Source organism: Balaenoptera acutorostrata, chromosome 1, assembly GCF_949987535.1.
Source record: "Balaenoptera acutorostrata chromosome 1, mBalAcu1.1, whole genome shotgun sequence".
NCBI lineage: Eukaryota > Metazoa > Chordata > Mammalia > Artiodactyla > Balaenopteridae > Balaenoptera > Balaenoptera acutorostrata.
In genome coordinates, this window is record NC_080064.1 from 151,323,587 (window position 1) to 151,348,531 (window position 24,945).

Below are 24,945 nucleotides of genomic sequence, written 5' to 3' on the forward strand. Positions count from 1 at the left end.
TTATATTTTTTAAATAGATCAAATTCTGGTGCTACCACATTTGCAAAGGGCTTAAGGGGGAAATGGGTGGTGGGCTCATGGCAGTAATCTTTTTTTTTTTTTTTTTTTTTTTTGGCTGTGTTAGGTCTTCATTGCCGCACACAGGCTTTCTCTAGTTGCAGTGAGCGGGGTCTCCTCTTTGTTGTGGTGCACGGGCTTCTCACTGCGGTGGCTTCTCTTGTTGCAGAGCATGGGCTCTAGGCGTGGGGGCTTCAGTAGTTGCAGCACGTGGGCTCAGTAGTTGTGGCTCGCAGGCTCTAGCGCACAGGCTCAGTAGTTGTGGCGCATGGGCTTAGCTGCTCCACAGCATGTGGGATCTTCCCGGGCCAGGGCTCGAACCCATGTCCCCTGCATTGGCAGGTGGATTCTTAACCACTGCGCCACCAGGGAAGTCCTCATGACAGTAATCTTACATAAGGTAAATGCAATCCTTAAAGCCATTATAAACTAGACACAAGAGCTATTCAAAAGACTGAACCTCATGGAAACAATTCAATCTGCAGATAAAATTTATATTCTAGTTAGGGTCATTTTCAGATAAAGTCAGAGTAACTTAAAGGGCAAAAGTTAACAATGGAATCACAATAAGAATAATAATACCATGGCATATAAACCAGTAGATAGTCTGTCATAGCAAAAATTAGAGAATCTGTGTTTCTTCACCATGCCCTAATTTATTCACTCATATATTCCTTATTCTGGACTCTAAGACTGTAGAAGTGAAATACCTAAGAGCAAATATAAACCCTCAAAAAAGGCAGGAAATCAAAGCACCCCAAAAATGTCACCATCTACTGCCTCCTTTCTTCTTACTCCTTTTGAGCTTGGACATTTCTAGTAATCTTCAAAATGGAAATGTGAACAAAAGCACACGTCCATTTCATCAGCAAGTATGGATGTCTATAACTGGACTATACAAAGTCCCAAAAGATACATGCAAAACATATTTTTTCTAATAATCAATTCTTTCCTATCAGGAAAAAAAAAAGTTATATTAACAGCTATTACTCTGCAGAACCAACCCTGCAGAAATTTCCTATTTATTATAGTTACTCTGAATAAAATTCCTCAATTAAATATTAATTCAGTGACAATCATAATAGACTACAAATTTAATAAAAGCTTAATTTTCATTAAAAACACTGCCTTAAATACTTTTTACATAAAACAAATGCTTTCTTTTCAGATAATTTCTCTTAATGATACCAAAAAAACTTTAGATCTTTTACAAAACCACTCAATTCAATTAACTTTGTCCTTTTTACTCTCATATAGTATTTAAAACTAGCTGGATCATCTTTTCCTGTAACATCACTACCATACTATCTGCTTACAGATTTTCTTTCCTCCTCTTTTGAAGAGCCTTTTCTTTCCCTTGACACATTTCCGAATGTGCTCAAATAGCTTTTCTAAAACTATTTTATTTATGAAATGACTTCAACGTTAGAGATTTCTGACATGATACATAGAAAGTTCTATTTTGGTTCTCCTTTCCCACATTTCCCCAGTGAAATTTACTACCTAGAGAGAAACAGAGCTATAGGTTACTTTTTTTTTAAAAGGTGGGGGGAGGAGGGCACAACATCTCCATCTTTTTCTTTACCTTCGGCAAGTGTTCAGAGGAGCGGTCCCCAACCTTTTTGGCAACAGGGACCAGTTTCGTGGAAGACACTTTTTCCACGGACTGGGGTTGGGGGTTCATGCGGTAACGCAAGCAATGGGGAGCAGCAGATGAAGCTCTGCTCGCTCGCCTGCCACTCACCTCCTGCTGTGCGGCCCAGTTCCTAACAGACCACGGACCAGTACCAGTCCGTGGCCCAGGGGGTTGGGAACCCCTGCTCTAGAGAATCTACTGAACAAGAGGCCACATTAACTATTGCTGTCCCCCTTAAGATTCACCCATGCTGCTCTTAATAAATAAAAATTTAGAGGGAATTTTTAAAAGATAAAGAGAAAAAACTATCCTGGATAATTTTAAATTATTTACTCCACGTGAGTATTTTGGCATCCTTAGGAAGAAAACAGAGCTATCTGGTAGAATGCACCAAGGGGTGTGTGTGTGTGTGTATAAAAGAGCTAAATTTCTCCACTTTTATAAGGATACCATATTATTAGCCCTATACTTGCTTAGACAAGCAGTACATCTACTGACCTTCAATAGCACTTGTGAAGCATGACTAAATTCTAAGCAATAACTAAATGAATCTGTTAACAGAGAAAGAAAGTGAAAAGAAAGGAAACAGAAACAAATTCTAGGTGGTAAAATTCCTCTCCTAAATAAGAATTCCAATGTTTAAATGAAATACATGGGAAACTAAAAAATGTTGCCATAACTTCAAGGTTATTCTATACTTCAAGAAGCAAGCTAGACAGAAGACATTCTTTTTAAAATTTTATACCATTTCTAACAAAGGACCATGCAATCATCTAACTAAAGGACACTTACAAGAGTTTTCTGATGAATGGTTCACCAACAGTTGTTATTATAAAAGAGATTTCCCCAAAAAAGGATTAAGGAAATGGCAGAGAGTATGTTCATGGATAGGTTGGTTCAGGATTCTCCCTGGAAAAGGGGAACATCAAGCTACAAACTACAGCACAGCAATCAGACAATGTATTCAACGGAAACACAACCCATTTTCAATTCTAACAGAGTTGTAAATTTTCAAAAGCAGAATAGCCTGGTATTGACTATTAATTCAACATAATTCATAGAATTCTAAGGAATAGTTCATACTAATCAACTGACACTTAAGTAGAAAGAGTACTTTATCAATCAAAGGTACAAGTTATTTTCACTGCCATTTTGAAAGGAAAGAGATATATAGATACAGATCTAGACATAGATATAGATATAGCCTTTTCTTCCTAAATAACAATATTACAATATTCTCTTCCTGGCTATTGGTGGGGAGGTGGGGTGAGATATCTTAAAACCCCTAAGGAAAAAGTATGAAATCGTTTTAAAATGTGTCTTTTATTGAACTCTTTTTAACAACAGGACAAAAACAAGTGTCAGATCAGATATAGCAAGAAATGGTAATATATAAAAGTTAAAATATTATCTAAACATGTGTCACAAATTCAAACCAACTGGTAGCAAACAATCAACTTAAATCTATGAATCAAGCCAGGTATGTACAGTAAGGAGTAGTGGGGCTTGTGGCTAAATAGTATATAGCCCACCTGAAGACATTAAAATGCAATTTAAAAAAATAACTTGCAGAATCAAGACTGCCAATTTACAACATCTGTTTTAAACACTTTAGTAGGAAGAAAAATATATATATAGATATAGATACATGCTCTTCTAATCCTACTGTAAATAAGCAAGGACCAAAATGAAAGTAAATTTTAAAATGTTAAAAAAAAGCTAACTTCTCACAGTTAGGATTCCTAAAGGTATATAACAAGGATAAAGTAATTACAAATAGAGAATTCCATAGTTTTAAGCAAAAATATAACAAGCTGTTATTTTAGGAAGAGGGAAATAGTCTGTAAAAGAACTACAAAATTTTAAAAAGAAACATCTACACCCAAAGCAGTTTTCCAACATGTCAACATGCCAACTCAGTATAAAAATGAAAGTAGACAGAAACACATAATTTATTATTATGATCTTTAAAATTAATACTAGTTACCAAATACTTTTTTTTTTTTTAACCAAACAGCCATCATGATTTTGAAATAGGTAAAGAGGGGCCCTTAACTGATACTGAAATCTTATGAGTGGTAGTTATCAGAAAAATTATCACATTATTAAATGGCACTATAATTCCTGAAATTCTTATTTATATAACTTAACAGCTACTGAAACTTAACATGTACTTAATAGGTCTGAAATAAGATACTTCAGCTATTGTTTAATGAATTGCAGACAATCTCCAGACAAACATACAAATACAAAACTGACATACAAATAATTGTTTCCTCAATAAAGCATTTAAATTTTTGTCAAATACATAAAATAAAATTTTCATATGGATAAACGTGTTACCTCCTGGACATCCTCCGGATTTCTTCGTGAAACAACCTAAAACAAAGCATACACATAAATCATTGCATTACTTTCAACAGCATTTGTATGACAAATTCAATTTGCTTAAAGAAAAAGAAATACTATATTATATCACTTACACAGAACTCAGTTATATAATAACTTCAGTATCTGAAACACATACTACAAAATTAAGCAGAAAGGCAACTAAAATAAAGTCCACATGCTAAAGTTCATGTACTATTACATTCACAAGATAATGCCTCATGTTTTCCCTCTTACTTGACATAATTCTAACAGCTTGTCTATGTCCCTTTCCAGCCTACATATAAATCAGAAGCATAAAAAGCAGCTGCGGGCTTCCCTGGTGGCGCAGTGGTTGAGAGTCTGCCTGCTAATGCAGGGGACACGGGTTCGAGCCCTGGTCTGGGAAGATCCCACATGCCACGGAGCGGCTGGGCCCGTGAGCCACAATTGCTGAGCCTGCGCGTCTGGAGCCTGTGCCCCGCGACGGGAGGGGCCGCGATGGAGAGAGGCCCGCGCACCGCGATGAAGAGCGGTCCCCGCACCGCGATGAAGAGTGGCCCCCGCTTGCCGCAACTGGAGAAAGCCCTCGCGCGAACCGAGGACCCAACACAGCCAAAAATAAATAAATAAATAAATAAATAAATAAGAAAATCCTTAAAAAAAAAAAAAAAAAAAAAAAAAAAAGCAGCTGCACCTGGACAAACTATACAAAAGGATAGCACTGTTTTATTTTTTTCTTTTTTTTTTTATTTTTCGTTTTTTTTCTTTTTTTCTGTATTATTTCTTACAACTGTATGTGAATCTATAATTAGCTCAATAAAAATTTCAAGTTAAAAAAAAAAAACAGCAACCACAATGCTCCCATACACCACTATCTGTTAGAAGTAATCACTGACCTCCGAATGGTGAAGAAGAAAACAAGAGTAACCCATACAAAATTATATACATCATCCTCATCCTTAAGGAGCTCCTGGTTGAAGGCATAAAACAGTAAACATGATACGATGGCCATTCTGTAAGTACAGACTGAGATAGGAACAGGGATGGAGGTGCAAATAAATCAGACAGAAAAGGGAAAACATCAAAGATGAAGGACGAGGGGGAGGAGAGGATTCCAGACACAAGAGAAGGAACGCTGGACAAGCTGGAATGGAAGGAGCTTTAGGGTCGCTTGTGAGCTGCATTTTACAGTTAAATTCAAATTTAAATTCATAAGACTGACTGCATATGGGCCTTTAAGGTGTGACTGGCACCTGGCATCATCCCTTACTATCCTGCAAGGCCCCAGGACCTATCCCCATTACCTCTTGGACCCCCACCCCATCTTTCCAACCACACAGATCTCTTTTCCAGGAGGTCAAATTTATCAAGTGTATCCCCACCCCTACCTGAAGGCTACCATGCTCACTGTTCCCTTTGCCTGAAATGCTTTTCCCCTCAGTATTTTCATGGGTTGTTCCTTCATCTCTTTCAAATCTTTACCCAAATGTCAATTTCTCAGTGAGGACTTTTCTGTCCTTCCTATTTAAAATACAGCTCTACTCACACCTGGCATTCTCTATCCTTTTCCCCTGATTTATGGTTTTCAAAATATTATGCCATGTATTTTACTTGTTATCTATTTTGTAACCTGTGTGTGGGCAAGGACTTTTGTCTGTTTTTTTCACTGCTATACTCCCCTGGCCAGTAATCGACTTGTGGTAAATATTCAGTAAATACTCAAGGATTAAATTTAAAAAATTATATACATCATTCGGGGACAAATAATCCTATCAATATTCCCTGAGCAAGGGGGGTCGGGGGGTGAGGCGGTGGATTCTTTCAGACTTCTCTAATGACAAAAGCCAAAAAGTCTAACACCATTTACAAAGAATTCCTCACAAAATTTACAAAAAAGAAGAAGGCTGGGTGCTTAAATCATCAAACAGCATTGTAGAGTGGGAAAATCTCACATTAGATACATAGTACCCTCTATGCAAATGTAAAAATCATGAATTTGATGCTATAATATGTATTTTGCAGAAACAAAAAGATACATCAAACATATTAAAATGGTTGTCTGTGGATGAGAGGAAGAAAAGTCCTTGATGACTGGTGACAATGAACTGGGAGATTACGATCAACTCAACACTACTCCTGAGGTCCAAAACAAAAACAAAAAGTATACTATTTAAAGTCAGACAAACCTGGGTTCAAATTATAGTCGCTCCACTTACAGGTTTGATCTCCTCTGTAAAATGAGGATAATACTCCCTAGGTTTGATCTCCTCTGTAAAATGGGGATAATACTCCCTGCCTGGCCTGGCTGTAATTGACATCAAATAAGAACAGAGCAAGAACTCCATAATTAAAAAGTCATCTCCCTCTCTCTCTTACTAGAGAATTTAACACAAGAATGCCAACAGAGGGACCTCCCTGGTGGCAGAGCGGTTAAGAATCTGCCTGCCAATGCAGGGGACACGGGTTCGAACCCTGGTCCAGGAAGATCCCACATGCCACGGAACAACTAAGCCCGTGCGCCACAACTACTGAGCCTGCACTCTAGAGCCCGTGAGCTGCAACTACTGAGCCTGCACTCTAGAGCCCGTGAGCTGCAACTACTGAGCCTGCATGCCACAACTACTGAAGCCCACATGCCTAGAGCCCGTGCTCCACAACAAGAGAAGCCACGCACTGCAACAAAGAGTAGCCCCCACTCGCTGCAACTAGAGAAACCCCGTGCGCAGCAATGAAGACCCAACACAGCCAAAAATAAATAAATAAATTTATAAATAAATTAATTAAACTAAAAAAAAGAATGCCAACAGAAAGGTTTTCAATTTCTTTCCACTCTATTCTCCAATTTTCAGGATATAAAATTTGGTGAAATCTCTTAACAATTTTCGTTAATTTACAACAGTGCTGTCCAATAGTACTTTGTCTGGTGATGGAAGGAAATGTTCCCTATCTACACTGTTCAGCACAGTAGCCTCTGGCCACATGCTTCTGTGTGGCTCCTGAGCACTTGAAATATGGCTACTGCAACTGAAGAACTTAATTTTTATTTCATTTAAATTACATTTAAATAAAAGTAGCCACATATGGCTAATGGCTACCATATTAAACAACAGAGATTTAGAGTAAGAGGTTAGAAAGGTAACTAACAACCATATATTATTCAAATACTGGATTTTAGCTATTACTTTCAAATTCCAACCCTCCCCGAAAAAACTTTCCAAAAGTTTCTGGAAACACACACACCTTTCCAAAAGTATGGTGTTTCACATAATTAAATGATTTAATTTTGCCTCCTATAATTTTTTCTTATATTTTTGTAAAATGTGGTAACAAGAAGAAAGTTAGAGATAATCAATCCACTAATATCCACCCACCAAAAATAATCAACATATGATCATTGGCAATAAGATTTACTCAGGTGTTCCTTACATTCTAAGATGTACCTTTCTGAAAATTTACTAATTTCCTGAATTTACAACTCAATCATTTTATAAACATACTAAAGTACCTTGCTATTTTAAATAATCTTTTTTTACACATGCAAATGATCTTTTTGTGACAAAAGAAATTATTTCCTGGTTTGGTGTATGTATCAGAAGTATCACATTTTAGATTTTCCTCAGGTAAGCCATTCCAGAAATCAAATATATGTGTACTGCAATAAGCAAAACTACATTAGTAATCCCCTAACGATATCCACAATTTTAAAACCATTTCATCAGAAATAACCAATCTGATTATGATTCCTCATCCACACTCTTACTGGCTCACATACTTCTGCTGTGTGCTGGGGCTACAATGGAGAGCAAAAGAAAGTCCCCGCCTTCACACCTCCCAGAGCTCACAGTCTGGTGGTGCCCAAGACTGTAGCGTGCTAAGCAACAGAGTAAGAAGTGCTTCATCCTAGACGCTTCCCATGATACTGAATGCTTGCTGAATTCTCCTTGTCCAGACCACAGTGGCATCCCAGAAGCAAACAAGAACAGTTTAGTGACTTAAGACCTCCAATGTTTTCATAGTAAGTTACTCATGGTTATTACAGAAAATCAAAGCCTAAGTACTCAAACTACCTAAGTGAAGGTCTTTTTTTTTAATATTTATTTACTTATTTACTTTATTTTTGGCTGTGCTGGGTCTTAGTTGCAGCACATGGGATCTTTGTTGCAACATACGGGATCTTTCACTGTGGCATGCAGGCTCTTCATTGCAGCGCGGGGGCTTTTCTCTAGTTGTGGCACGCCGGCTCAGCAGTGTGGCGCATGGGCTCCAGAGCACATGGGCTCTGCAATTGTGGCACATGCGCTATCTAGTCGTGGCTCGCATGCTCAGTAGTTGCAGCATGCGGGCTTAGTTGCCCCGCGGCATGTGGGATCTTAGTTCCCCGACCAGGGATCGAACTCGCATCCCCTGCACTGGAAGGGGGATTCTTAACCATTGGACCACCAGGGAAGTCCCAAAGGTCTTTAATTTTAAGCTCCCAAAATGAACTTCTCTTCACCCTCACATACTTCTCATATGAAGGGGGGGAAATTTACTTAGGCAGAGTTCAGAAAACTAAGTCAAAAGCTATTTCCTGAGCATTAATTATCCTTTTCCCAAACAGCATAAACAAAGCTTAGTGAAAATCATGTCTGGAAAGTAGAGGGCCTGATTCTCCTCTTTCCTCTTTGGTTTTTTTGCTTCTCTTCTGTAGGTTCTTCTTCCTCCTTCTACCCTCAACACTCTGTAATCACTCCAAGAATCAGTCCTAACTCTGCTTCTTAGCCTCCTTTTTAGTATTAAGAGAGAAAGTCCATAGCCGTGCTAATACTGTTCAAGGCACTGTGCTAGGCATGTGGGGTGGGGGGGGAAGACCTTGACTTTGTGCATTTACATTTGCAAGGCATTTTATTGATATATCAGTGTTTCATGTTACTCTCTCAGCAACCTATGAATTAGGCATAAGTGCTTATTATGAGTCCCCGTTTTACCCAACAAGGAAGAGATCCAGAAACTTGTGCAAGGTCACATGGCTATTCACCTTCAGATTGGAATGAGAACTCGGAGAGTCTGACTCCTGGTTCAGTGCTCTTTCTGTGGTACTCTACTGCATCCGTCCATTCGTCTGCAGTACTTTTAGCAATAACTAACTTTACTTACTTCCAGAACACCCTTCACTATTAGGTTTTATTTATTCTTTCTCTTACTCATTCAACAAATATCAGTGCCTACTCTGCTGCTAGGTACTGAAGCACAGTAGTGAAAACACTGGGTCTGATTCCTACATCACATTATAAAAATATAATCATTTGCCAAATACATTACCAAGTTCAACCACTTGGTATCCCACTATAAGGGTTCGGTATTCCCACGTGTGTAATCTCACTTAAATGAGTTAACAATGTGTCCTCTGAAATGAAAACCAAAAACACAAATGTATTAGGATAACATGAGTTAAGCCCAAATATCCTTTAGTAGTAACTCCAACTAAATAATTCTCTTCAGCGGAACTGCCAAACTGACAAAAAATAAGAATATCAAATCAGAATCTGAAGAAAAATATGATCATACTGAAAATGAACAAAACTGAGCCCTCAGACCCAGATTTCTATAACTCTTAAAACTATATTAGCAATTATCTCAACAAGTAATATCAATTCCAAAACAAAAATACTGTAATTTCACCCTGATATAGATTGCTAGCATTTAGTAATTTTTTTCTGGGAGAATTTCAATATTTTGTCATAGAATTCAGCCTATAATTTCACAAAAGTTAGAATTTAAAGCAGTGATTGTTTTCATTTAAAGTTCATAAATTTCCATTGCAAGCGTTAGCTACCACTGGCTCAGTAAGTACTATACATATCTTGAAGAGCCTTTTGCTATAGAGAATTATATCACCAAGTCATCCTGAAAATTATTATGCTAAAGCTGTGCTTCACAAGCCATGCTGCCACAGAATACGGATATTCTTTAATAATCAGTGCTCTCAAAGAGGCTTAATGGTCAACTCAGTTTACCTTTATTTTTAAAAAACAATTTTTTTTTTACAGCAGAATTTCTCAAGGCCTGTAACACATTATTATGCCTAGTAAATCTCCAAAAGGAAAATATATAGTATTCCCCAAGGTCATTTATCCACTCAACTTTTTATTTTTATCATAGGTTGTTTATTTATTATTATTTGATTTATTTAGTGCAACACCTACTAAAATTTGAAACACAGTTGGGAAATGTTACTGCAACGTTTGTAGTCCATCTGCCTCGGTTAATGCCAACGACAAGTTCTGAATTTAGGAAAACAAATAAGGGCTCACAGTGAAGGTTAACTCTCTCTCACTGTGCTAAGAAATTAAATACTTTATTTCATTCAATCAACAAGACAATCTTGCCTGGTAGAATGAGATAACCAAGGACCAAGAGCATATATTAGCATACTAATACTAATCACATTAATCAGTAACAGACAGGAATGGATCTCACAACTCTGATTCCAAACAAAGTGCTCTTTGCAGGACATAACAGATCTACCCTCCTAGAGATTAAAATTCCAAGTAATAGTCCTAATGCCTGTTAGGTAAACCCATTTGTCTTTCACAAAGAAATGCAAGTAAACCAAAAAATAGACATTGAAGAGGCACTTCGGCAGATCAGAAGGATCGAAGAAGAGAGTCTGAATACCAGCTCTGGCACTAACTATAAACTGCTTTCTTGCCAGTTCAGCGATAAACCAAAGAAAAGCAACCTTAAAATGAGCCCTCTTGCCCATCTTTAAAAAAAAAAAAAAAAAAAAAAAAAAATCAATGTTGTGGCTTGGCCTAGCTAAGGCCCATAATAAACAACAAAGCATGCTGTCATTAGGTCCTCTAAATCCTTTCCAGTGCTAACTTACTTTATATACTTCTGAATAAGTTTTACCTAGTTTCCTTAAAAGTCAAGCGAAAAGCACTCTTTTATCTAATTATTATCATCATAATTCATAAGAATGATTTGAAATCAACCACTTAACTCAGACATACACAAAAGAATTGTCTTCTTCATAAGATTAAGAGTAGCTACTGGAAAATAAAACTACAAAATTTATTCAAATCTAGCTATTGTATTTCCTACCAAAAATGATCACAAAATAAGTCCCTTTAGAAACAAATGGAAATCAGTTAAATATAAATTTTAAAAAGCTACTTTTATGAGCAATTTATTATAATCAAGTCTTCTGATGGCCACTTCACTATTACTATTCAGCTGCTAGGTTACGGTAATAGCAGATCTAAGAGGATAAAACATTAACAAAAGTAACATATTAAAAAAAAAAAAACTAACTGTCAAGATACAAATAATCAAACACAATGAAAAAAAAGAGACATGCCCACTCTTTTCATTTCTCAAAGATATGACTTTCCACACCTAGGAATAAACCTGACCAAGGAAGTGAAAGACTTATACTTGAGAACTATAAAACATTAATAAAGGAAATTAAAGAGGATTCAAAGAAATGGAAAGATATCCAATGCTCTTGGATTGGAAGAATTAATACTGTTAAAATGGCAATGCTACCCAAAGCAATCTACAGATTTAATGTGATCCCTATCAAATACTCAAGACATTTTTCACAGAACTAGAACAAATAATCCAAAAATTTATATGGAACCATAAAAGACCCAGAATTGCCAAAGCAATCCTGAGGAAAAAAATGAACAAAGCAGGAGGCATAACTCTTCCAGACTTCAGACAATACTACAAAGCTAGAGCAATCAAAATAGTGTGGTACTGGTACAAAAACAGACATATGGATCAATGGAACAGAATAGAGAGCCCAGAAATAAACCCACACACCTATGGCCAATTAATCTTCCACAAAGGAGGTAAGAACATAAAATGGGAAAAAGACACTCTCTTCAGCAAGTGGTGCTGGGAAAGTTGACCAGCTGCATGTAAATCAATGAAGTCAGAACATGCACAAAATAAACCAAAATAAACCAAAAATAAAATAAACCAAAATAAACCTCACACCATGCAAAAAATAAACTCAAAATGGCTTAAAGATTTAAACATAAGACCTGACACCATAAAACTCCTAGAAGAGAGCACAGGCAAAACATTCTCTGACATAAATTGTACCAATGTTTTCTTAGGTCAGTCTCCCAAGGCAATAAAAATAGAAACAAAAATAAACAAATGGGACCTAATCAAACTTACAAGCTTTTGCACAGCAAAGGAAATCATGAAAAATAAATGAAAAGACAACCTACAGAATGGGAGAAAATATTTGCAAATGATGCGATGGACAAGGGCTTAATCTCCAAAATATACAAACAGCTCATAAAACTCAACAACAAAAAGAACAAACAACCCAATCGAAAAATGGGCAAAAAGACCTTAATAGACATTTCTCCAAAGAAGACATACAGATGGCCATTGGGCACGTGAAAAGATGCTCAACATCACTAATTATCAGAGAAATGCAAATCAAAACTATAATGAGGTACCACCTCACACCAGTCAGAATGGCCATCATTAAAATGTCTACAAATAACAAATGCTGGAGAGGGTACAGAGAAAAGGGAACGCTCTTACACTGTTGGTGGGAATGTAAATTGATACAGCCACTGTGGAGAACAATATAGAGGTTCCTTAAAGATCTAAAAATAGAGGAAACTTCCACATGCCTCATAGAGAGCCTCATCCACCAGAGGGCAGACAACAGAAGCAAGAAGAACTACAATCCTGCAGCCTGTGGAACAAAAACCACATTCACAGAAAGACAGACAAGATGAAAAAGCAGAGGGCTATGTACCAGATGAAGGAACAAGATAAAACCCCAGAAAAACAACTAAATTAAATGGAGATAGGCAATCTTCAAGAAAAAGAATTCAGAATAATGATAGTGAAGATGATCCAGGACCTTGGAAAAAGAATGGAGGCAAAGATAGAGAAGATGCAACAAATGTTTAACAAAGACCTAGAAGAATTAAAGAACAAACAAACAGAGATTAACAATACAATAACTGAAATGAAAAATACACTGGAAGGAATCAAGTATAACTTGAGGCAGAAGAACGGATAAGTGACCTGGAAGACAGAATGGTGGAATTCACTGCTGAGGAAAAGAATAAAGAAAAAAGAATGAAAAGAAATGAAGACAGCCTAAGAGACCTCTGGGACAACATTAAACGCAACAACATTCACATTATAGGGATCCCAGAAGGAGTAGAGAGAGAGAAAGGGCCCGAGAAAATATCTGAAGAGATTATAGTCAAAAACTTCCCTAACATGGGAAAGGAAATAGCCACCCAAGTCCAGCAAGCGCAGAGAGTCCCATACAGGATAAACCGAGGAGAAACACGCCAAGCCACATAGTAATCAAATTGATAAAAATTAAAGACAAAGAAAAATTATTGAAAGCAGCAAGTGAAAAACGACAAATAACATACAAGGGAACTCCCATAAGGTTAACAGCTGATTTCTCAACAGAAACTCTACAAGTCAGAAGAGAGTGGCATGATAAAGTGATGAAAGGGAAGAACCTACAACCAAGATTACTCTACCCAGCAAGGATCTCATTCAGATTCAATAGAGAAATCAAAAGCTTTACAGACAAGGAAAAGCTAAGAGAATTCAGCACCACCAAACCAGCTCTACAACAAATGCTACTGGAACTTCTCTAAGTGAGAAACACAAGAGAAGAAAAGGACCTACAAAAACAAACCCAAAACAATTAAGAAAATGGTCATAGGAACATACATATCGGTAATTACCTTAAATGTGAATGGATTAAATGCTCCAACCAAAAGACACAGGCTTGCTGAATAGATACAAAAACAAGACCCATATACATGTTATCTACAAGAGACCCACTTCAGACCTAGGGACACATACAGACTGAAAGTTCGGGGATGGAAAAAGATATTCCATGCAAATGGAAATCAAAAGAAAGCTGGAGTAGCTATACTCATATCAGATAAAATACACTTTAAAATAAAGAATGTTACAAGAGACAAGGAAGGACACTACGTAATGATCAAGGGATCAATCCAAGAAGATATAACAATTATAAATGTATATGCACCCAACATAGGAGCACCTCAATACATAAGGCAACCGCTAACAGCTACAATAGAGGAAATCGACAGTAACACAATAATAGTGGGGGACTTTAACACCTCACTTACACCAATGGACAGATCATCCAAACAGAAAATACATGAGGAAACACAAGTTTTAAAAGACACAATAGACCAGATAGATTTAATTGATATTTATAGGACATTCCATCCAAAAACAGCAGGTTACACTTTCTTCTCAAGTGCGCACGGAACATTCTCCAGGATAGATCATATCATGGGTCAAAAATCAAGCCACAGTAAATTTAAGAAAACTGAAATCATATCAAGCATCTTTTCTGACCACAACACTGAGATTAGAAATGAATTACAGGGAAAAAAACGTAAAAAACACAAACACATGTAAGCTAAACAATACGTTACTAAATAACAAAGAGATCACTGAAGAAATCAAAGAGGAAATCAAAAAATACCTAGAGACAAATGACAATGAAAACACGATGATCCAAAACCTATGGGATGCAGCAAAAGCAGTTCTAAGAGGGAAGTTTTTAAGTACACAAGCCTACCTCAAGAAACAAGAAAAATCTGAAATAAACAATCTAATCATACACCTAAAGGAATTAGAGAAACGAGAACAAACAAAACCCAAAGTTAGCAGAAAGAAAGAAATCATAAAGATCAGAGCAGAAATAAATGAAATAGAAACAAAGAAAACAATAGCAAAGATCAATAAAACCAAAAGCTGGTTCTTTGAGAAGATAAACAAAATTGATACACCATTAGCCAGACTCATCAAGAAAAAGAGGGAGAGGACTCAAATCAATAAAATTAGAAATGAAAAAGGAGAAGTTACAGCAGACACCACAGAAATACAAAGGATTATAAGAGACTATTACAAGCAACTCTATGCCAATAAAATGGACAACCTGGAAGAAATGGACAAATTCTTAGAAAGGTATAATCTTCCAAGACTGAACCAGGAAGAAACAGAAAATATGAACAGACCAATCACAAGGAATGAAATTGAAACTGTGATTAAAAATCTTCCAACAAACAAAAGTCCAGGACCAGAGGGCTTCACAGGTGAATTCTATCAAACATTTAGAGAAGAGCTAACACCCATCCTTCTCAAACTCTTCCAAAAAATTGCAGAGGAAGGAACAGTCCCAAACTCATTCTATGAGGCCACCATCACCCCGATACCAAAACCAGACAAAGACACTACAAAAAAAGAAAATTACAGAACAATATCACTGATGAATATAGATACAAAAATCCTCAACAAAATACTAGCAAACAGAATCCAACAACACAGTAAAAAGATCATACAGCATGATCAAGTGGGATTTATCCCAGGGATGCAAGGATTCTTCAATATATGCAAATCAATCAATGTGATACACCATATTAACAAACTGAAGGAGAAAAACCATATGACCATCTCAATAGATGCAGAAAAAGCTTTTGACAAAATTCAACACCCAGTTATTATAAAAACTCTCCAGAAAGTGGGCATAGAGGGAACCTACCTCAACATAATAAAGGCCATATATGACAAACCCACAGCAAACATCATTCTCAATGGTGAAAAACTGAAAGCATTTCCTCTAAGATCAGGAACGAGACAAAGATGTCCACTCTCACCACTGTTATTCAACAAAGTTTTGGAAGTCCTAGCCACGGCAATCAGAGATGAAAAAGAAATAAAAGGAATACAAATTGGAAAAGAAGAAGTAAAACTGTCACTGTTTGCAGATGACATGATACTATACATAGAGAACCCTAAAAATGCCACCGGAAAACTACTAGAGCTAATCAATGAATTTGGTAAAGTTGCAGGATACAAAATTAATGCACACAAATCTCTTGCATTCCTATACACTAATGATGAAAAATCTGAAGGAGAAATTAAGGAAACACTCCCATTCACCATTGCAACAAAAAGAATAAAATACCGAGGAATAAACCTACCTAGGGAGACAAAAGACCTGTATGCAGAAAACTATAAGACACTGATGAAAGAAATTAAAGATGATACCAACAGATGGAGAGATACACCATGTTCTTGGATTGGAAGAATCAATATTGTGAAAATGACTATACTACCCAAAGCACTCTAGAGATTCAATGCAATCCCTATCAAATTACCAATGGCATTTTTTACAGAACTAGAACAAATCATCTTAAAATTTGTATGGAGACACAAAAGATCCCGAATAGCCAAAGCAGTCTTGAGGGAAAAAAAACGGAGTTGGAGGAATCAGACTCCCTGACTTCAGACTATACTACAAAGCTACAGTAATCAAGACAATATGGTACTGGCACAAAAACAGAAACACAGATCAACTGAACAAGATAGAAAGCCCAGAGATAAACCCATGCACCTACGGTCAACTAATCTATTACAAAGGAGGCAAAGATATACAATGGAGAAAAGACAGTCTCTTCAATAAGTGGTGCTGGGAAAACTGGACAGCTACATGTAAAAGAATGAAATTAGAACACTCCCTAACACCATACACAAAAATAAACTCAAAATGGATTAGAGACCTAAATATAAGACCGGACACTATAAAACTCTTAGAGGAAAACATAGGAAGAACACTCTTTGACATAAATCACAGCAAGATCTTTTTTGATCCACCTCCTAGAGTAATGGAAATAAAAACAAAAATAAACAAGTGGGACCGAATGAAACTTCAAACCTTTTGCACAGCAAAGGAAACCATAAACAAGACGAAAAGACAACCCTCAGAATGGGAGAAAATATTTCCAAACGAATCAACGGACAAAGGATTAATCTCCAAAATATATAAATAGTTCATGCCGCTCAATATTAAAGAAACAAACAACCCAATCCAAAAATGGGCAGAAGACCTAAATAGACATTTCTCCAAAGAAGACATACAGATGGCCAAGAAGCACATGAAAAGCTGCTCAACATCACTAATCATTAGAGAAATGCAAATCAAAACTACAATGAGTTATCACCTCACACCAGTTAGAATGGGCATCATCAGAAAATCTACAAACAACAAATGCTGGAGAGGGTGTGGAGAAAAGGGAACCCTCTTGCACTGTTGGTGGGAATGTAAATTGATACAGCCACTATGGAGAACAGTATGGAGGTTCCTTTAAAAACTAAAAGTAGAATTACCATATGACCCAGCCATCCCACTACTGGGCATATACCCAGAGAAAACCAGAATTCAAAAAGACACATGCACCCCAATGTTCATTGCAGCGCTGTTTACAATAGCCAGGTCATGGAAGCACCCTAAATGCCCATCGACAGACGAATGGATAAAGAAGTTGTGGTACATATATACAATGGAATATTACTCAGCCATAAAAAGGAATGAAATTGAGTCATTTGTTGAGACGTGGATGGATCCAGAGACTGTCATAAAGAGTGAAGTCAGAAAGAGAAAAACAAATATCGTATATTAACGCATGTATGTGGAACCTAGAAAAATGGTACAGATGAACCAGTTTGCAGGGCAGAAGTTGAGACACAGATGTAGAGAACAAACGTATGGACACCAAGGGGGGAAAACCGCAGTGGGGTGGGGATGGTGGTGCGCTGAATTGGGCGATTGGGATTGACATGTATACACTGATGTGTATAAAACTGATGACTAATAAGAACCTGCAGTATAAACAAACAAACAAAAAACTAATACTAAACTTTCTTTGGGTTATTTGTATGGAAATATGTTAATATAAATGTTTCAGACATTACATGAAATTTCTAAAAATCTTATATGTTCTGGTATAATGTTATAAGTCATAATTCTAGTTATTACTTTAAAATGTATATCTCAGAAATAACTAAATTTCCTTGTCAATTGCATTATTATGAACTTTCATCAAATCTTCAACTGTGGTCATTTTTAAGTCTTTTGTCATTTACAGACAGTTCTGGGTGTACTCTGATGCTTTCGCAAAAATGTTCCTATAAAAGGGTTTCATCTTCAAGGAATTCATGGAAAAGACTCCGACAAATACAGGTTTCTGGTAACTGACTATACTGCTGAACTGAATGAATAAGCATTTTCAGAACTCTAATGGAAAACTGATGAATTCATGAAAGTGCTAACAAAGATCAAGAGGAAAAATAAAATTAATTACATGGGACTGAGTGAACTGATGAGAATGATTATAATTTTTGTGACTTTCTGTTTGAATAAAAAAAAAACAAAAAAAAATCCCACAAGGACTCAGAGGTAAGAAATATACAAATCAATTTTCACTGCAAAGGAGCTGTTACAGTGGAGGATTACTGGACTGAATGTCAATATTATGACATAGTATGAGTGTGTTTCGTGTTTGGTAATTGCAATCATTGCTGCTTTTGTTGTGGTCATCCATTTACAATGCTTGGTGTCAGTTTATTTATCTCTTGTAAAAATAAAATACAGTGTGTGTGTGTGTGAGTTGTGGGGGAAAAAAAAAGGAAACTTTTAAATTCCTGATTCTGGTTTTGTACAACTGTATAATTAATGGTGATGATCATACTATAAGGGCAGATTTATATGTGTGGGGGAGGTGGTGGTGATGGGAAGGCCCAAAAAGAAATTACAAATAAAGGAAATAAAATTCAAAAAAAAAAAAAAAGAAAGGCTTCCTGTAGAACACAGGGCAGGAGCTACCACTTGAGATGAGCAGGGACTGTCAAGACAAAAGGAAAGAGCATTCCAGACAGAGGAAACAGCATCCATCTAACAGAGAGGTATGGAAGAATGCAGGGTACCAGCATACTTAGAAAACTACAAATAATTATCTTCCCAAGCACAAGCAGGCCATACAAGAATGTGCTCAGGAATTGAAAGCAGGTTCCCTCTAAGCAATACAAATAGTGCTTGAATATGAAGCTTTGGAAATGGCAGCTTTCAGATTCGAGTCAAGCTGAGTACTTCTATTCATTCCTTGCTCCCCTTTGTTCACATCATCCTAATCACTGTAGTATACTTGCATCTATCACTTTTGCCAAGCTACAGTACAGCCACAGCCTCTAACGAAATATGTTTAGGTATTCAGCACAGCACTGGGATTAAAAACCCAGTCTACCAGGGTTCAAATCTAGACTCCACAATTTGCTAGTTGTGTGACCCTAGGCAAGTTATTTAACCTCTCTGTGCTTCAATTTTCTCACAATAAAGTGAGAATAATAATTGCAGCTGCTCATCGGGCTGCTATGAAAAATGTGCTAATTTATATAAAGTGCTTAGAATAGAGCTTGACTCATAGAAAGCACCACGGAAGTGTCTGCTATTAATACTCAGTAAACATTAGCTATGTAAAATAAAGACATGTATTCTCACAGTTTGAAAACAAACCCAAATTACTTTAAGTATGTGCAAGACCTGCACACTGAAAACTAGAAAATATGGTTCAAATTAAAGAGCTAAATACATGGAAGATGTGTGTTCATGGATCAGAAGATTCAATATTGTTTAAAGATATCAATTTTTCTGAAATTGATCTACATTCTCAATGTAATCCCAATCAAAATCTGGGTGGGCATGTTTGTAGAACTTGACAAGCTGATTCCAAACTTTTTATGAAAATGCAAACAATCTAGAATAGCCAAAACAATTTTGAGAAAGAAAAAGAAAGAGGACTAAGACTACCAGATTTCAACTTAGTATAAAGGTATAGTAAACAAAGCTGTGTGCTATTAAGAGAAATAAAAGCCCACATTTGTACAGAGACTTGTATATAAATGTTCATAACTGTATTAACAGCCAAAAACTGGACACAACCCAAATGTCCATCAACAGGTGGATAGATTAATTGTAGTATAACCATACAAGGGAATACTGGTCAGCAATAAAAGAGAATAAAAATACACAACATACGGGACTTCCCTGATGCCGGAGTGATTAAGAATCCGCCTGCCAAGGCAGGGGACACAGGTTCGAGCCCTGGTCCGGGAAGATCCCACATGCCACGGAGCAACTAAGCCCATGTGCCACTACTGAGCCTGCGCTCTAGAGCCCACGAGCCACATCTACTGAAGCCCGCACCTAGAGCCCGTGCTCCACAACAAGAGAAGCCACCGCAATGAGAAGCCTGTGCACCGCAAGGAAGAGCAGCCTCCGCTCGCCACAGCTAGAGAAAGCCCGCAGCAGCGAAGACCCAACGCAGCCAAAAGTAAATACATAAAAAATAAATTTATTAAAAAAAAATACACAACATAGATGAATCTCAAATAATCATACTGAGTTAAAGAAGTTGGATCCCCCCCCCCCAAAAAAAAGCACTGTATATGATTCCTTTTATATAAAATTCTAGAAAATACAGCCTAATCTACAATGACAGAAAACTGCCTAGTGGTTGCCTAGGGACAAGGGGTGGGGAGAGGGGACTGACTGCAAAGGAGCATGAGGGAACTCCTGCAGTGATGTCTGTGGTGGTGGTTACACAATTATAGACATTTGTCAAAACTAAACAAACTATACACTTAAAATTGGTGAATTTTACTGTATATAAATTACGTCTCAATATAAACAACATAAAGTCATAAGGCAAACCGTCTTTTAAAAATAAAAGCGTACCTTTTTCTTTCCATGATACAGGCAAGAATTAACATTCACTTAATATTGTTGAGAAATCTATATTACATTATGAGAATTTTGTAAACTTAGCATGATGAAACAACCAAAAACACTGCTAATGGTTCTTTCATATCTGTGTCTCCTTTAACTAAAGACTCAATGGAATTCTACAAGAGAATTTTCCAATCCTGAACAGAAGTACTTATTCTAGTTGAAAATTAATAAGCAACACAGAGTTTAACTAGGAAATCCATTAGCAAGTTTGTAACTGGCCATAAGGTTATCTAAGCCTGACAGGTTCCAGAGAATTGAGAAAAAAAAAAAAAAAGGATAAAGGAGATTTAAGAACATGAAACAGCTCTTATGCCACTCAAAATTTAGCAGTGGTACTCCGCATGATTCTAATTCTACTCCTACATAAAGAACCCTGCAAGGATCAAGAATATAGAGATTGTTCCTTAAAGCTAGAAGTCAGTCAGTAATAGGAAACATAAAGAAGGCATTTTTATCTCATGAAGTTCTCTCAGGGGAGCACTACTTACCTGATTAATTCTCCTGAGTTAAGCTGTTTTTCTCCTTAAGTCTCAAAAAATAACAAATATTTTACTTATTTTATAATACTAAGTGGCTGTTTTTTAAGTATATATCAGTATTAACCCTCAATCCTTAAAATTAAAAACAAAATCTGTACAATAAGTAATAAATGACGTAAATATTTACAAGGAGAAAAAAAGGCAGTGTAAGCAATTTTCAGTTAAACAACCAAAGCAATACGTAGCATGCATATTATATGGATTTGGTTAAAACAGGCAATGTGCTACTTTACCTTCTAATTTATGTTGTCATGTAAGTTAGTTCACAGCTTAAGGTATTTAAGATCTCAATTAGGTTAACCTTTCCTTTTGTAAAGTAAGAATACAAGAAATAATCATACTCAGTGCTTCCTATTCAAGTTCCACACACATTCACACCTTCAGGCCTTAATGGGCTCTATTCCTTCTACCTACCCTTCCACCTACGAAGCCCTCTCCATTTATCCTACCCATCTAGATTCTTTCCATCTCTCACCACCTATCTTAATTGGTACATGTTCCCTGATCCCTTGAGCCAGAAGCAATCTCTCTGTCTTCTAAAATCCCATAGCTCTTTTCTGTAGTCTCTTATGGCATTTAACACTTTCTACCCTGTACTATACTTCTTTAAGTCCGGCAGGAGTATCCTTTTCTACTAGGAGTATCCTTGAAAGGAAGGTCCACACTTTATTCAGCCTTGTATCCCTAGGAGCACGTAATGCCTGAAACTAAACATTTATTGGGTGTGTTTAGAGAAGAAATAGAGAGGAAAACATTCAACAATATTTTTTTAGGCATTCTGTGCCCCACTGCCTTAGGAGATATAAAAGGAAACAAATACCAATGATAGAGACCTGCTCTAAACCTACTAAGAGACATAGACATGTAAAAAGATTAATACAATATAACTGTGATAAGTGTTATAATAAGAGATAAACAGGGTGCTGTGAGGGGAACATTACGTATGTTGAAGATTGTTCTAATTCCACAAACTATGTTAGGAAACCAAGTCTAGATTTTTGAAGGGCCCAAAGACTAGAAAGGTTTCAAGAGTGGTATAACAAGAGCCCCCTTAATCTTAAAAATTTTTCTTAACCTGAAACTAACACTCCACCTATATAACAACCTTACTTGCAAACAGGGAGTAACAAATTTCTCTCTATTCTTGGTACAGCCCTCTGCAATAGCCAGGCCTGGTCTTATTATATTTACACAAATTTGCTCATCTCATCTTCTCATTCAGACACTTGTCTGAATTGTGCACCCTTTCCATAAGGCATGTGCCATTCCCATGCCCCAAACTCTTGCTTATCTAAATCTATTTAACCTTTAAGGTTCTTCTGAAAGCCCACTTCCTAAGCTATCACCCAAGATTACTACATCCCCCAAATGTATATTGTACCATTACTACTATCTATACCTCTCTTTTTTAACAATTAATGATAATGATAAAGTTAATTCTTAACATTTTATACAACTTGGAGTTAAACAGAACTGATCTCAAACCTCTTTTGTGCTACCACCTTGCAACGTGAAGTTGGGCAAGCCACAACACTCTCTTGAACCTTAGTTTCCTCATTATTAAAATTAGTATTAAATTGGGTGATGTGTACAACATATACAACAATATACACATACATTCATACTACATACATGTATATAGACATTTAATTTTAATATTCTTATTTTATATTTAATATTCATATTTAACTTTATTACTATGATTTTCCAAGAAGGGAGACGCAAACTGTCTCTAAAACTCAAGGCAAGAGCAATGAAACATGAACAAAGTGGGTACTAAAAACTGGATCAATTAGTTGATGTAAAGGAGCCTCACAACTTTTAAATGTGCCCTCAAGACAACTCACACAAGACACCGTCAGCAGAATTTCTCATGTCTCCTACTGAAAACCATGAAAAACTCAGAGGCAGAAAGACATAGACAGATACATAGGTCTTACGATGGTGGCCCTGCCAGACATACTTCCCAAGAGTTTATCTTCCTCAGTGCAACCCTGAAGCCGTATAAAAGGTCAAGGGAAGAAATATCTTCTATTACGTAAATCAAATAGTACATAAATTTAACATTTTTTTTAACCTGCATTATCCCTCGGAGGCAAGCAAAACCACTTCTGCAAATTTCAGCCTCAGAAGAGAAAGTCCAAGTGGGATGGGGCTGAATCATCAATTTAAAATGATCAACGTTTGCCCCACCCTGGAATGGGGACACTACCGCGACCGTTTCCAGCGTTGTCCGGGACATCCCACGCTCTGTCCCCACCCCATCCTTCCTTAAGTCCTCACCTCCGACGCTTGTCCGGGCACTAGGCGCAGCCAGTCCCACCCTCGGCTCTGACCCGGTGTCAGGCATCCCCACACCAGGGTCCACACCCGTCTCTCGTCCCAATTCAGACTCTTACCCCAGCCAGACAACTGCACTCACCCGGGCGGTGACCTTATACACCGTGTAGCCCCTCGGGTGTCGCTGGGGATCGGTGACAGTGTAGAAACGGGCCAGGTCGGCACCCCGCTCTCGGGGAGAGGTCATCCTCCCGCCGCCTCTGCCGCCGCCGCCTGCCGGGGATCATCAGTGCAACCCGACACCGCCGCGGCCCGGATTCTCTAAGAAGCTGCCAGGCGGCGAGGGGGCGGTAGCTCTGCGGCGGCACCTCCGCCGCAGAGCTCTGCTTCCGGGTTGGCGGGAAAGCTTCCGGGTCAGGCCGGGGCCCCAATCCTGGGGAAGAAGAGATTTCACCTGAGATACGGATCCTAATTAGGGCCTGACCCTGGTAAATGGGCTGGAATCAGGCAGTAGAACCGCCTGTAACGGGATGGAGGGATACCCGAGCCTAGCATCTTCTTTCCTTGCCTACTGACGACCCATCGGTTTAAATACCCACAACACCTGAACTCTCTCCCTGACATAACTCTTCCTTCTTTCTAAGACAAATCCCGTCCACCTGTGCATATGTCTTTATACCACCACAGCAAGCCCCCAAATGTTAAAAAAAAAAAAAAAAATAGAGCCTGCCTGTTAGAGTTTTACAAGGATTAAGTTGCGACCCACTGCAGTAGCCCACTGACAGTACGCCCTGCGGGGAATTCAAGCTGGGGAAAATTAGGACGTATTCCCTGCTTTGGGTATACTAACCCTTAGATAGTTAAGATGCATATCCACGGGAAAATTTAACAGGTTCTTGCACCTTTCCATACATAGAAAAGCACTAAAATCATTAACTTGAGATAGCTGTTCTGTGTGATTAGCAGTAATCTTTTGGTGCTTGACTTCATGTTTTTCCCAGCAAAAAAAAAAAAAAAATCATATATAACCTGGCTCCTCCCTTACCTCTCTGGAGCAGTTTCTCAGAGCTATCTGAGAGGCTATCTCCTGAGCTATAGTACTCAAAGCGGTCCCTGAATAAAACTGAAACTCATTATTCTCACATTGTGCGTGTTTTTTAATTGACACAACCCTATATCAGTTTTAAACTTCATCCCCTCATATTCTAAAAGCTGGAATCTGTGTCTGGCTGGGGGGGTGGGGGGGAGGGGGTGGGAATCACCTGACCTCAGAAAGCTACTAGGAAGATAGTTTCCTATCTCAATTCCTTGCTATCCACTGCTTGGCAGTTATTCTACCTTCCCTTGATCAAGATTTTCTCATTCCCCCATAACATTCATTCCAAGCGTTTGCCATTCTCCTCAACTCT

At 37.6% G+C, this 24,945-nt stretch overlaps 1 protein-coding gene across 2 annotated transcripts in view; it reads right to left on the bottom strand.

Moving 5' to 3' along the window:
- The window catches only part of RPS6KC1 (ribosomal protein S6 kinase C1), a 204,392-nt gene extending 180,489 nt beyond the window's left edge, over positions 1 to 23,903 (bottom strand). For both annotated transcript variants that reach the window (XM_007175583.3, XM_007175582.3), the window contains exons 1-2: positions 23,679 to 23,903; positions 4,037 to 4,072 (exon numbers count right to left, since the gene is read on the bottom strand). In XM_007175583.3, the coding sequence (XP_007175645.2) occupies positions 4,037 to 4,072; positions 23,679 to 23,783 (141 nt within the window). In that variant the 5' untranslated portion in view covers positions 23,784 to 23,903. The remainder of the gene's footprint in view (positions 1 to 4,036; positions 4,073 to 23,678) is intronic.
- Between the last annotated feature and the right edge of the window lie 1,042 nt (positions 23,904 to 24,945).